The sequence below is a fragment of the Sander lucioperca genome, chromosome 24 (genome assembly GCF_008315115.2).
Source record: "Sander lucioperca isolate FBNREF2018 chromosome 24, SLUC_FBN_1.2, whole genome shotgun sequence".
Lineage (NCBI taxonomy): Eukaryota > Metazoa > Chordata > Actinopteri > Perciformes > Percidae > Sander > Sander lucioperca.
In genome coordinates this window covers 8,000,286-8,015,798 of record NC_050196.1, presented here as the reverse complement: position 1 = coordinate 8,015,798, position 15,513 = coordinate 8,000,286, and the positions used below count along the sequence as shown (strand labels likewise).

General features: G+C 38.8%; 2 protein-coding genes and 1 long non-coding RNA gene across 3 annotated transcripts; 2 read left to right on the top strand and 1 right to left on the bottom strand.

Moving 5' to 3' along the window:
* The first annotated feature begins 934 nt into the window (after positions 1 to 934).
* On the top strand, positions 935 to 6,020 carry LOC116044743 (B- and T-lymphocyte attenuator-like). The gene is made up of 6 exons (XM_031292180.2): positions 935 to 1,512; positions 4,056 to 4,388; positions 4,502 to 4,549; positions 4,647 to 4,775; positions 4,861 to 4,895; positions 4,991 to 6,020. The coding sequence occupies exons 1-6, from the start codon at positions 1,407 to 1,409 to the stop codon at positions 5,294 to 5,296; spliced, it is 957 nt and encodes a 318-aa protein (XP_031148040.1). The 5' UTR covers positions 935 to 1,406; the 3' UTR covers positions 5,297 to 6,020.
* Positions 6,021 to 10,228: 4,208 nt separating this feature from the next.
* On the bottom strand, positions 10,229 to 13,964 carry LOC118494491. The gene is made up of 3 exons (XR_004896651.1): positions 13,612 to 13,964; positions 10,377 to 10,381; positions 10,229 to 10,287 (listed from the first exon to the last, which is right to left on the bottom strand). It is a non-coding gene; the product is annotated as an uncharacterized LOC118494491 (long non-coding RNA).
* On the top strand, positions 10,679 to 12,946 carry LOC116044742 (B- and T-lymphocyte attenuator-like). Its single transcript, XM_031292179.2, has 3 exons — positions 10,679 to 10,777; positions 11,812 to 12,138; positions 12,811 to 12,946. The coding sequence occupies exons 1-3, from the start codon at positions 10,702 to 10,704 to the stop codon at positions 12,912 to 12,914; spliced, it is 507 nt and encodes a 168-aa protein (XP_031148039.2). The 5' UTR covers positions 10,679 to 10,701; the 3' UTR covers positions 12,915 to 12,946.
* Positions 13,965 to 15,513: the final 1,549 nt, after the last annotated feature.

The window sequence follows — 15,513 nt, the reverse complement described above, 5'->3', positions numbered from 1 at the left end:
GAAAAACAAAGTGCTCATATAATGCATTATTAGGGTCAGGCCACCTCTCGCATTGCCAGAACTATCTCCACAGCGCTGAGGAGGAGGGTCTGGGTAGTCCACACAGCATTCCGGGATGAGAGAAAAACATGCTCTGGTTTATTGGCATTTCTTTAAACCAATCACGATCGTCTTGGGCGGCCGTATGGAGCAACGGTGCTTCTGCAAAATAGCCTCGGGAAGGAACTTGTTTTGGTGGAACGTGTACGTTCAAAGGTTGTTTCAGTCGTGCAACAGAAAACTCAGATTGGACAGATAGTCTAGCTAGCTGTCTGGATTTACCCTACAGAGATCTGAGGAGCAGTTAACCATAGTCCTCACAAATCCACCGGATTCCAAGGTAACGGACATCCGGGCCTAAATGAGGGACATTCGGCGGAATTTCCGGCGGCACCGGAGCAATCCCGGAAGTGGAACGTTGTGTATATAGACTAGGCCACCTATGATATGACAACTTGTTAAAGGTGGGCCTACATTTTACAACTGCTTATTTAGCTTACTTTTATCTGTGTAGAAACAGGACTTCAGATTTGGATACTTACATACATAACCTTCACTGTGCATATTATATTTCCTCAGAGTTTTAAAGGGACACACTTACACAACATAGATCAAAAAATAGTTATCATCTAAGCCCACAAAACTTATCTTTTTGAGCGGTCCTTTAAAACATGAATGAGGCTGACTCATTGACAGATAAGCAGTCCATAAACTGATGATGTTGCCCGATAGCAACCACACACACACACACACACACACACACACACACAGAGTGGGCATTAAAAGAGGCCACAGCATCCCCATCTCCCCTTCAGCGCACTGTGCATCCTCTGAAACCGCACTGCTGTGCACAAGGTCGCACAAGTTTGCAAGAAAGGCAGACGGTGAAGTTAAAAGAAAGGGAGAAAGAGAGGAAGTCAGCTTGAAGAGGGTGAACCACAGACACTGCCAAGAAATGATGAAGTCGCTGTCAAGGTGCACAGACTGAAACAAGACTCGGAAATGAAAAGAAAGGTAACGTGAAAGAGAAAGATTGTAGTAAAGCATTAGATCTTTGCTATTGCTGTATTGTAGCCGGGTCAGCGCCTAAGACTGGGGGAACCCCCTAATCTGAGATGTTTTGCAGCATTGGACCTGCAACATTTAGAGAAGCAAGACCACCCACACCCTCCGCTCCCCTCCAGTGCACTCGCAGCCCCTATTCTTTAAAAGGAAAAGAGGCAGAGGTAGAAAGGAGCGAGTAGAAAGAGGAAGCAGCATGTTGCTAACTAAATCCAACCTCGGCTTCAGCACTTCTCAGTTTTGTTTAGCCAAATAACGATGTGCTCAGAGGAACATTTCTCACTTGGATTGGCTGCGATTGCGAGATGACTGGAGGTTTTCTGAGTGTTCCCATCATGAGGCCTTATCACCGCTGGACCATCCTGCATGTGTCCATCTTGGCAGGGCTGCTTCTCACCTTAAATGCTGACAGTAGGTTCTTATTGTTTTTGCATATTGTCCTGTCTCAGTATTTGTGACCATTATCCAAATACCCTGGTAAAGGTTGGAGGCCTGATTTCTGTGTAGGTCATGAATTCTAAAGTGCTGTGTACATGTCTACACAGGATTTAGATTTAAAATACAACTGCTAAGTATGCAGGCAGCTTATATACAGTTTTTAAAAGGACGAAGTTGGCGTATACAGTTATTTCCCAAACCCAACAAGTGGCTCAGTTTGTTGTGAAAGTTTTAACCGATATTAGGATTATGTTATTCTTCCTTGATCATGCCACATAATAATCTTATTATATAATTGTCTTTAAAAGTACGTCATATATATATATCTTGAATGTATGTTCAACTGACACGTAAAACTAATTTTATAATGTCGGTTTCAGATGTTGAAAATACTTTCGGTTAACAGGAGGATGTTTTTCATACGTGTGGGAGCTTGATGGAAACATTTAAGAGTTTTTACACAAAAATAAATAAAAAGGCAGAAATATTTTTCAAAAACATGGAACAACTAAAATCTATTTTTCTGGAGCTTACTCATTAGCTTCATCAGTCATCTACCCACTTCACGTTCCTTGTTTCTATACATTTCCGTTTGCAGTATGTCCTGGCAACAGGAGTGGCGTGATTTCTTATTGTAAAAAAAGCTATATGTGCTGTGTGAATTACTTTATTTACTGCCACCGACCACAGTGTCATTCACATATTTGTCTACAATTCTGTGGTTTCCTTTAATGTTTCTTTGTGGTTTGAGGCCAGAGGAGGTATTATTTAATAGTGACTCATGTTGGTGGCAGTTGGTGGCACCAACATTTATAAATGGACTTTGTTCATAGAAAAAGCATAATTATCCATTACCACTATGCACATGTTACACCAGTATAGTTAACTTATTAAAAATGCCAAAATAAGCCTTTAAAAACCCATTGGTTTAAAAACAAAGTCAGTTTTTTTTTTTTTTGCAGATACATATTTTTCATAGCGACAAACCCAGTTGTCATGGAACTATAGATGTTTAGATTTTCAGTTTTTTCCAAGCATTTTAATACTGTGATGTCTGAAAGCTCCAGAACAGAGCTTGAATTGAACTCAACGTTCATGAACAGTGGAACATGTGTTGCAGTTTTCAGTGATTTATGCAAAGTAAATTGGGGATTATCAGGGTGAAATTCAGATATGTGGGTTTAAAGTTTCCATCGAGACGCAGTACGTCAGATGGGGATCATTCTCACTTCCTTCTCATGCAAATTGTGTTTCCATTTATCACAAAATGAAATGCCAGTTTCAGTGTGTGTTTTTTTAGTTAGAATTTTTACCGTACTAAGATTTGCATCACGTTGATGGTACTTTTTCCTTCCTTTCACAATATTACTAAGAAAGGCTACTTTTGTGTAGGATCGGGCATTGAGAACCGATTCCTACTTGGAATCGTTTCAAAAATTACGATTCCAGTGGAATCGTTTCTTTATTGGAATCGTTTGGAATCGTTTTAGGATTTGGTTTCAAATCCGATCATAGCTTCCCAATTTAATATGCATAAGTTTTGGTTTCCGTAGCGGCCAGGCGCTTGTTGTGTTGCAGCCTTGCCGCCAGCACAGTAAGCAGCGCTCTGGTGTGGCTTTATTTTACATTGAAAAAGGCCTATAAAAGTGCAAACCACCATTAAATCAAAATAAAACGTATTCTCCTCTTATTTGTGAAAATAGGCATGTGACCCGTTTCAACTCCACCCCTCAAAGAATCGGAATTGAGAATCGATAAGAACCGGAATCGAAAGGAAGAATCGGAATTGGAATCAGAATTAGAATTATTAAAATCCAAACGATGCCCAACCCTACTTGTGTATTTCAAATGTTAGGTGTCCTTTAACCAGTGTAACAACTCCCCTGGACCGTTCGCTTCAGGTCTTGCAAAGTCTTAGTTAGCCCTAGAATGCATTAAAAACTTCAATTTATTCAAAAGTCTTAAATGTTTTCTCTTGCCTGCAGTGAACAGTAATGTTAGTTGGTAATACTGCTAGCTACAGCTATATACGCTCATCCACCCATAATTGGCAAGTGATGATTACTGGCAAAAAAATGAATGTACTTAAATAAATTATTAATTTTTAATTGGTGAATCCATCCATTTTCCCTCTGCTTATCTGGGTCCAGGTTGTGTGAATTTAATTGATTATATCACTGGGAATTATTGTCATATGCTGCTACAAAGTACTGAAAAAATATAATATAATTGAGTTATTTTGGCTGGTGTGTGCCAAACAGGTATGAAATTGTATTCTATACTCTGTATACTCTGTATGTGGTATTGAAAAGGCCTTAAACTTTGTAACCTGCAGAAAACATGATTAAAAAACATTTTATTGTACAATATATAGTGCTACACTGTTTTCAATATCTAATGTCATATTCTTTCGTCATTAAGCTGGTATCAGATTCAATTGTTCCATTACAATAAACTGTAAAGTAAACATGAATTAACCTATTCTGTATTTGGTTTGTGTCATTTTCCTTTTGCAGGTCAGAATTCAACTTGTGACATAGAAATTAGAGTACGTCGCAGCACGGTTTATGAAGCTGTCCCTGGGAAAGACCTTCAGATTAACTGCCCAGTTGCTTTCTGCAACAATTCCCCACCGACAGTCTCCTGGTATAAATATGAGACAACTACACCTGTCCCTGTTGATGTCAGCAGTAGCAGTCACATTAAAACAAGGTGGACACCTTTAAAGCCTTTAGAAGGGATATCGTATTTGATCTTCCAAAAAATACTCAGAAACGACTCAGGTGAGTATCGGTGTCAAACTGGAGACAGTGTGAGTCATAAGATCAACGTCTCTGTCGATGGTGAGTGTAACATTTTTACTAATTTAATACATCTAAACTAAACTGACCTAAGAAACCTGTGTTCACATTGTACAGCTCATATTTATAACTGCCATTAACAAAATGTCTATTTGTTATAGGTATATATGGTGAGAATAATGTTACACAGAATGACACAAGTAAGAAAAGTTTATATATAGTGTTAGTGCTACACTGCTATTCCACATGCTTTCCATGTCTTAATATTAATCTGATTTAATTGAGTCAAACTTCTTTTTATTGCAGAAATAATGGTTTTGGATCCTGAATCACCCAGAGACAATCTATGGATATACATGTACTTTGCAGCTGGGATTGTGCCATTTGTCATCATAGTGATCATTTTATCCATTGTATCAATGCGAGGGTGTAAAGGTGAGATGTTGTATAAATATGCCATATGCCACATGACTGTGACTCCAAAAACATAAACTAATTTCATCAAAATGCCATCATGCAGGGAAGCCAAAGAAAGAGTTACAAACTGAAAGTCAGGTAAGACGAGTATATATTTCAAACTTACAGTCCATCCCATTTTCCCCATTTTTAACACTTTACTGCAAAATGCTTTTTTTTTGGGATGTTTTCAGTACATGGCGATCCCCATGGTCGAGCAACCCTTCCCACACGCCAGCATCCAGCCCTCGCCAAGAGGAACCCCCTCTGCGCCGCCATCTCGGAGGTCCACCCGGAGGATTACATCGCCCTCACAACCCAATGAGCTGCCAACACCAAGAGACAATGAGGAAGAGGGGAGTTCTATTGTGTATGCTGCTCTCAACCATCAGCTTCCAGCGGGGGCTGCTGCTCGGCCGCCACGGAGACAACAGGAGGAGACTTCAGAGTATGCGGCTATCCGTGTTAAAGACCCATCACCCAATATAAATTACTTCTAAGTGGACGACAACTCACATTAGCCGGAGTAATGTGCGTCTTTGATGTTGGAGAGAGTAAATAGGGCGAGGACCACGTTTCAAACTGGTACATCCCAGAGGAGCTCAGCAGAGCGATTTAAAAGGAGATATACAGAAAACTCGCCCTGGACAGGCAACGTTTTTTCCATTTGTGTTTTTGTAAAAAAAAAAACGCTCTCTTATCACAACATGAGGAAAATAAAACCGGACATCTACCTGAGACTCTAAAGATTTGCCCTTTGCTAAAATTTGCATCTCCATCTGGTCCCTGCACACCAGCACAGGTGTTTTTCACTCTGACTGATTAGACGTCTGCTCAAGGTGAAGTTTGGCTAGGGGGAGCTGTGCTGGGAATTTGTGATGTCATCATGTACCAATAAGAATGGGTACACCCTAAACATGCCAAATTAAAATGGAATGTAACCAAGTGGTCTCCACTCCATTTCAATTCAGCCAGAGGCCCAAAGACAACAAGGTACCTATAATGTTTTGCTATAAGGTTGCCTTGTTTGCATCATCAAACAGTAAAACCTTATCATTTTGCTTTCACGGAAATGTTATTGACATTATCCCGCTGGAGCCATGTTGCAGGATTTCTTCAAATATACGAGGCTGTGAGCGACCAAACTGCCAACCTGATCTCACAGAATTCCGTGAAATGAACACGGCCCCTTAACTCAAAATCTGTGGCAGTGTCACGGAATCGGCGAAAATTCCGTGATGGGCCCACGGAAGCATTCCGTGAAATTAACACGGCCCCTTAAAAGTCAGAAACCCAACGGGTTGGGTTTAGGAAAAGAACAACGGACAGTTGGGTTTAGGAATTCTGACACGCGGAACACGATCCCCGGTCTCCTGGGTGAAAGTCCTGTGTTATTTGACCCATCCACCACCCAAACCAACCTCCTTATGCAGATATTCGGCCTTTCATACTATTTGCTACCGTTGTCACTCTTAATGCTACGTCATCTCCTCATTGACTTTACTTTGGCATTGTTTTCCGTGGTGGCCACACGGAATTCCGTCCCACCACCACGTAATGCGCTGTTAACAGTTCGTGATCATTTCACGGAATTCTGTGAGACCAGGCTGAAACTGCAGATGCGCTGATCCAACACTCGCTCTGATATCATAAATTGTCTGAGAGCAGACAAGTTAAAGGGTAAGGCTGGTGATACTGGTTTTGTTATTGTACAACAAATCCCATAAAAAAAGACCAACAAGATTGAATTGATCCTACTAACACATATTGTCTGTGTGTCTAAAACCTGATATAACTTATGTGAACTTCTAAAAACACATTGAGGAACCTCCCTGTTGCACTGGGTGACATGTTTCTTTACCATGAACACACACACACACACACACACACACACACACACACACTCACTCTAGTTTATTTTGACTCCCACATTCACCATCCTGCTGACACAAATACTCACAAATGGACCAAGTGTGTATTAATCTGCAGCTGAAAATAGTCTAACAAATCACTTTTTTACTCCTGTGTGAGTAATGTCTGTTAAAACCTGCAGTGCCTCTACACCAGCTGTTTTAGGAAATTACTTTTCAAAAATGAAACTATATATTTGTGCTTCATTCTTAAAGTTTTGTCTTCTTAAGAACCAATGAGCTTGGGGTCAAGTGCCACAGGCAGGATGGGGAGTCAGACAGTATTACAAAATAAACTAACGTTTTTGGTATTTCATTGGATTTGTTGACAGTAAGAAAAATATAGAACTACACCAGCCTTATCCTCTAACATGCAAGTGGGAAAAGGGCTGAAACCATGCTAAGAAGTCCTCTATCTTTAATTCTACAACATTAGAGGCTAAACGCAGCACCATCTCTAACCAAACTAAATGTGTTTTTTTTTTACAGAATATTTGCAAACTGTCTTCAACTAAAGAGGATTTGTTTGTGATCTTGCTTTGAATGTTTTGTGGCATGCACTCACTGACGGTTCAAACTGTGACCATCCATGACTTGAATTCACTCTGACGAGTGACATCACATCTGATAACAGTAATGGTTTTATGGGCTGACAGATTGTATATCACAGCCACTATTAGCACACTTTCTGACTATGTGAATGACGAATGAACTTCTGTAGTTTTGCTTTTCAAAAACTTTTATAATTGTTATTTCATTTAACTTATGTGCAATCAAATAGCATAATGTGTAATCAAATAATATGTAACCATGACTGTTTGATTTGAATTAAGATTATATGACGCCATCACTGCTGAGTCGCTTTTGTACCGTTTTTTCTGTAAAACAATCTAATACGATGGAAGCAAAAATGTTTACTAGAAAACCACCAGACTTTCAGATGTAACGAGGTTAAAAAAAAAGGTGTGTGTGTGTGTGTGTGTGTGTGTGTCTAAAATGTCCTTTTTGGGCTTTGATATGTATGTTGAGTGTAATGGGGGTATGCATATGCAGGGTAATCAAAAGCAGGAAGTTAAGTAAACCACTGTGATCTTTAGAGCAGCCCTACAGTGATAGCTGTTTGACTCTAGTGGATACAGCAGCTGGTTCCCACCATGAGACTTAACTACTGCCTGACCATCCTTCATGTGTCCACCTTAGCGGCTCTCTTCCTCCCTTTGGATGCTGATAGTAAGTTTTTGTTATTCTATCTACCGTACATCGCTCACTCTCAATCTGAGCCGGTCTTTGTTTCTATTTTGTTAATTAACGGGTTCAAGAATAGGAAGAAGTTAAACAATGTTTTGCATGTTAAAGATTATAAAGACTGAAAAGGTTTTAAATACACGTATTATACCTCGCACATAAAATCCAGGGCAGGCGTACAGACACTCAAAGACTCAACAGCGCAGCGTTCAAAACTTGACAGGGAAGTAAAGTAGTCAATAAACTAGACTGAATATGAATGTTTTTGGTTTAATTCCTATAAAAGGGAAAAAGTAAAAGACATAAGATTTTACTCTGTGAAAAAAACCTAAAGAAAACCCAATGACTTCCTGTTAAAATTGGGTCTTTGATGCTATAACGTAGTAACTTTAGCTCATCGTTTGCACCTCAGGAGGATCTTTATGGAGCATCTTTAGATGGTTGATGGAAAATATTAGCCATTCTTCTCATACAACCATTCCAGCAAGTAAAAATGTCAAAGATTTAGCTGTTTCTTGATCCACTTGTGTCATTTTTATTCTGAGAATAACGATTACAAGTAAAAAGCAGGCTACATACTGCATGGCAGAACAGCTTTGTAATAAGGTAGGATCGCCATCAAAGACATTGGGGCAGGTCTTTTGCTGTGAAATTAAGCCTCTTGGTCACTGTTCTAGCTTCATACTTGGCATCACTTTCTCACAAGTTTCCTCTCCTTCATTAAGATTCATTGGCAGACCCTGATCCCAACCATGGCTTCAACACCCAAACTCTAACATTAAGTAGTGTAAACTTAACCCTTGTGTCGTCTTCCCATCGCCCATGCAACTTTTTGTATTTCTACGCTTTTCCTGACTCTTGTCCTGATGTTTTTGTCACTTTTTCCGACGTTTTTGTTGCGTTTTTGTGCTTTTTAAAAACGTTTTGCCGCTTTTTTCGACATTTTTTTTTTTCAAATACTATAAGATTTAATAAAACACCCAAATCCAATGAGAACAGTGAACTGACCATTTATTTTACTTGTAAAGAGCGTTGTATGGAACCACCCACGTTATCTTTTTGACAATATGGTTGAAAGAAATCCAAATTTCTGATATATAGAAACTTTGAAAATGGGTCATATTTGACCCGAGGACAACAGGAGGGTTAAACATTTTTAATTTAGAAGATTTAAGGTCGCACAGAACCCAATGCAAAAAAAAGTGCTTTAACCACAGAAATATCACACATGATTTGCTGACCTGAATTGAAAGTTTGATGGCAGCAGCTGCAACATTTCAAACTTTTTTCTGTGCTCTGATTCTTTTCTTTTCTACTCCTGCAGACTGATTTTGAAAATGTCACTTTGCATCGCTTTCATATTTTGTCATCATCAGCTGGTATCACATTGCCCCAGTCATTTCTAATCTTCTGTCATTTTTTTCTTTTGCAGGTGAAGTTTCAAATTGTAAAGTTGAAATTAAAGTAGGCAGCACAGTTTATAAAGCTCTCCTTGGAGAAGACCTTCGGATTAACTGCACAGTTGCTTTTTGCAACAATTCACAACCGACAGTCTCCTGGTATAAAGTTGGGGAAACTAAACGTGTCCCTGTCAAAAGCTGCAGTCACATTAAAACAGAGTGTAAACTTGTAAAGCATTTAGAAGGGATATCGTTTTTGGTCTTTGAAAAAATACGCACAAGTGACTCAGGTGTGTATCAGTGTAAAGTGGGAGGCAGTATGAGTCCTGAGATCAGCGTCTCTGTCCATGGTGAGTGATCCTTCTGCACAGCATGGATTATACTGGACTGTACAGATGCTGAATTCACTCTCTCACAGTGATATCGCCATTTCACATGCATTATATGGCTTACATTCTTTATTGAGGCTGAGTCAAATGTCCTCTTTTATCTTGCAGAGAGCCCAGAAGACACTTTCTGGCCATATGTGTACCGTGGTGTCGGACTCATGGTGTTTGTCCTCATAATGCTAACTTTATGTGTTGCATCAAGATGCGGGAGTAAAGGTGAGGAGTTTTGATCTTTACATACAGTGATTGTTCAGCAGCAGAGGCACTCTGCAGACGTCCTGATGAAGGTCTAATCTAAAAAAAAAAAAAACATGAAAAAATGCCACAAAAGATTAATAACAAATATATAATACAGGACATACTATATAACATTACTATAATCATTCTGAGAACAGTAACTAATCTCTCCTGTTCTCAATCTAATCATGCAGGAGAATCCAGGGACACACCAGATCTGAGCTGCCAGCCCTCCCATGATGCATTGCCTCCCACTCATATCTATGAAAATGATTAGTAGTCTCCATGTCTGTGCCTTGATATCAATCTGCTCAGTTAAAATCATTCATATCAAAACATTTCATAGTATTCATTTCAAGATTTTGTAACCTGCACATTGTATCTCATTTATTCACATACTGATACTTGTTTATCAATGCTTGGCTTTGCTGTTATGTTTTGTATTTTTATGTAATATGCTTTGTGAATGATTAATGTGATTCTCGTGGCCTTAAAATGAACATGTACATTTTTACATTGACCAAATTAAATGATTAATTGATACATTTCTTCAAAATGATGTGTTTACTGTTGTGCATACTATTAAGTGTAATGGGGGTATGCATACGCCAAAGACCACCGAAAGCAGGAAGTAAAGTACACCACTGTAGTATCTAGAGCAGACAGTGATAGCTGTTCTACACAAGTGACAAGAGACAATAGCTGGTTTTTGAGTGTTCCCACCATGAGACTTGACTACTGCCTGACCACCCTTCATGTGTCCATCTTAGCGGCTCTCTTCCTCACTTTGGATGCTGATAGTAAGTTTTTGTTATTCTATCTACTGTACATCGCTCACTCTCAATCTGAGCAGGTCTTTGTTTCTCTTTTGTTAAGTAACGCATTTACGAATAGGAATCAGATAAATAGATAGATAGAGATAGACAGATAGAGATAGAGATACTTTATTTATCCAGAAGGAAATTAAGGTGTCCAATAGCTTATACACAACATACATACACATAGGCACACAGACATATGACATCCACGCACACATACGTAGTACAAAAATACAAAGGAAGATATCAATAGTGTGCCCTTACAGTAAAGTTAGATTGTAGCATGAAATAATGTTTTGCATGTTAAAGGTTATAAAGAGTGAAAAGGTTTGAAATACACTTATTATACCTCACACATAAAATCCAGAGCAGGCGTACAGACACACCCAAAGACTCAATGGTGCAGCATTAGAACTCAACAAGGAAATAGATTGGACGTGAATGTAGTTAGAGTCTATTTATTTCCTATGTAGAAAAAAGTAAAAGACATGAGCAACCATGTCATAAACGTAAAGCCTAACTGTGTAAAAAATAAAGAAAACAACCGACATAATTGGCTTTGTAAAATGGAAGTTGTAAAATGGGTCTGCTGCTATAATGCAGACTGTAGTTCATTGTTTGCACCTTGAGAGGATCTTTATAAATATGTGTAGATGGTTGATGAAAAAGATTTTGGTTAGAATAAATACATACATAATTACATAATGTATAAACAAACATTTGAATTTGGAAGATTTTAGGTCTCACTAAACAAAAAAAGTGCTTTCACCACAAAGATACCACAAATGACTTGTGACCTAAAGTTAGGTTTGATGGCAGCAGCTGCAGCATTAAAAACTTCATCTGTGATCTCATTCTTTTCTGTCTCATTCCTAGACTGATTTTGAAAATGTTAGATCACCTTTCACTGCTTTCTGATTATGTCATCATCAGCTGGTTTTAGACTTTCCATCAAGTGTGGATAAATTGTCCAATCTTTCCTAATCTGTATGTTTTTTGTTATTTTCCATTTGCAGGTCAGAATTCAACTTGTGACATAGAAATTAGAGTACGTCGCAGCACGGTTTATGAAGCTGTCCCTGGGAAAGACCTTCAGATTAACTGCCCAGTTGCTTTCTGCAACAATTCCCCACCGAGAATCTCCTGGTATAAATATGAGACAACTACACCTGTCCCTGTTGATGTCAGCAGTAGCAGTCACATTAAAACAAGGTGGACACCTTTAAAGCCTTTAGAAGGGATATCGTATTTGATCTTCCAAAAAATACTCAGAAACGACTCAGGTGAGTATCGGTGTCAAACTGGAGACAGTGTGAGTCATAAGATCTACGTCTCTGTCGATGGTGAGTGTAACATTTTTACTAATTTAATACATCTAAACTAAACTGACCTAAGAAACCTGTGTTCACATTGTACAGCTCATATTTATAACTGCCATTAACAAAATGTCTATTTGTTATAGGTATATATGGTGAGAATAATGTTACACAGAATGACACAAGTAAGAAAAGTTTATATATAGTGTTAGTGCTACACTGCTATTCCACATGCTTTCCATGTCTTAATATTAATCTGATTTAATTGAGTCAAACTTCTTTTTATTGCAGAAATAATGGTTTTGGATCCTGAATCACCCAGAGACAATCTATGGATGATCTACATGTACTTTGCAGCTGGGATTGTGCCATTTGTCATCATAGTGATCATTTTATCCATTGTATCAATGCGAGGGTGTAAAGGTGAGATGTTGTATAAATATGCCATATGCCACATGACTGTGACTCCAAAAACATAAACTAATTTCATCAAAATGCCATCATGCAGGGAAGCCAAAGAAAGAGTTGCAAACTGATTTGGAAAATGTTATGAGTGTGACATTTTTCATTAATTTAATACATCTATACTACACTGACCTAAGAAACCTGTGTTCATATTGTACAGCTCATATTTCTTACTGCTATTAACAAAATGCCTATCTTTGTATCATTAAGACTTAATTCTGTATTATGTTATAGGTGAGGGTGAGAGTAATGTTACACGGAATGACACAAGTATAAGAAAAATGTATAGTGTTGTGCAGCAACAATGCTATTCCACATGCTTTCCAAATCTTTATTAGACTGGGTAAACCCAGCCCGATCTGCCGGTGATTTAATTTCACCCTGCAGCTCAGGCTGGAAACTTGTACGTTTATCTATCCTGCTTCCGTTACAAATTTGCGGGAACCAATCACAAACTGGCTTATCCACCTGGTGCTCTGTTGGCGGGTTTAACACGATGACAATAGAGAAGCGACCATGCTGCTTTTTGTTTACATTCAACAAGCCAGCCACCAAAGCGCAGCAACCCATTGATGCCGCTGCTACGTCACCCAGATCGTTGGTCTGATTGGTTGAAGGACTATCCAATTGCGTACAGAGTCATTTGAACTATGCCCGTTGATCACGCCTCTTGTGCAGTAGAAAATATAGAGCAGACTCCCCGGACTAATGTTCAAAAGCAGAGGCACTCTGCAGACGTCCTGATGAAGGTGTAATCTGAAAAACAGAACAGTAAGAAAACATGAAAAATGCCACAAAACAATAAGATTAAATATGTTATACAGGACCTATTGATTATTATAATTCTGAGAACAGTAACTAATCTCTCCTGTTCTCAATCTAATCATGCAGGAGAATCCAGAGACACACCAGATCTGAGCCACCAGCCCTCCCATGATGCATTGACTACCACCACTATCTATGAAAATGTTAAGTAGTCCCCAAACTTTGTGCCTTGATATCAATCTGCTCAGTTGAAATTATTCATAACAAAACATTTCATAGTATTCAGTTTAAGATTTGGGAACCTGCAACTTGTATTTGATTTATTAAATTCTTTACCGATTTGTGTTTATCAATGCTTGGCTTTCTTGTTACTTTTTGTATTTTTATGTAATATGCTTTGGGAATTATTAATTTGGTTTTCATGGCATTCAAATAAAACAAATGTTCTTTTACATAGAATAAATAGGATACATTCCTTCATAATGATGTGTTTAATATGTTGTGAATAACATTGAATATTGCTGTTACTTCATTTTGTGTTTTTGTGTTCCTGTAAATCAAGCTGTAATAACACAGAAGTGAAATTTGTCACATGAGAAACCGCTATTGTTAAGATTTACCAATGTGTGTGTGTGCAGAATGTCACACATTCAAAGGTAAATAGTTTTGTTTCCTGTACAGGCAACACTCTTGCACGCGGTGCAGATACCCTTTTTAAATGTGATTGTCTGTGTGTGTGTGTGTGTGTGTGTGTGTGTGTGTGTGTGTGTGTGTGTGTGTGTGTGCGTACCTCTGTTCTTTATGCTCCCTTTTGATTTCAATCAATTACACTATCTGTTGTGCTTTGGGAGCCGAATGTCACCTGGCGAACAGGAAGCAGAATTACACCACACGTCACATTAAAGGTGCCCTGCCACACAAAACTGTTTTTACTTACATTTTTTGAAATATGTTAGGTCCATATGTGTTTGTGTTATGTCGTGAATGTGAAAATGAACTGCTACCTCCTCTGTCAGCTCTAGCCACTGAAAAGAAATAAGCGGAGAAATCAGGCCAATTACAAAAGCTGGTCGGTCTGACATCATGTTGTCTGAGCTCATTACTATTCATGAGCTCGCCCAGTTGCGCTTGTTAAAGGATGCTGATAGCCAGGCTCTCATTGGCTAGCTGTTAGCTAATCAGAGTCAAGCAGCTTAGCTCGTTGAATATTAATGAGAACTGGCAAAAATCGAGCTGAGTCTTCCTGCAGGCTTTCTATACCACGCTAGAATGGCTAGAAACAAGGTAACCAAGGCATTTTTTCCACAAAAAAATGTTACAGAGTCCATGGTAGAACTTCAGACATTACTACAAAGTAATGAAATACGTGTGGCAGGGCACCTTTAATGTATGTAAAAACAATAAAAGGGTGGATGTTGCTAAGCTGTGCTAATTAAAGGGATGAGGATGATGGGAATGTCATTAGTTCTGCAGGTATTTGGTCATAAAATAAAGTAATGGACAAGTGAAATTTGACCTGCTGTGGCAGTAGAGGAAAAGCCAGAGGATCACTACAACATCCTTAAGATACAAAATCACATTAAAAATCCATCTAATAGATATTGAGATATTTCAGTCTGTACCAAAGTGGTGGACCGACCAACCTTAACTGCCATACTAGCATGGCTAAAAAAACTATATTTTAGAATGTTAGCCTACATTTGGAGTTAAAAGAAATTGAAGTAAATCTGCATCTTTAATATTGATAGAGGAATGTGTTGCGTATCGGCAGATAAATAACAAAAACTTGTGGTATAATCAACACATTCTCACTCCTATCGTGTAAAATACGGACGCTTGGTCAGGTGCCTTTGGCGTTGTTATTAACACTAAAAGTCTCCTTTATCTAAACGCGCTGGGTCAGGACTATTGGCGTCACTTTTGACGCAGTTAGGTTAAGGAAAAGATTGTGAGTGGGCTTATAAAAAGGTACGTTTCCATGACACACGGGACAAGAATGGGACAGTTAGGTTTAGGAAAAGAAGAACGGGACAGTTGGGTTTAGGAAAAGAAGAACGGGACAGTTGGGTTTAGGAAAAGAAGAACGGGACAGTTGGGTTCAGGAAAAGAAGAACGGGACAGTTGGGTTTAGGAAAAGAAGAACGGGACAGTTGGGTTCAGGAAAAGAAGAAC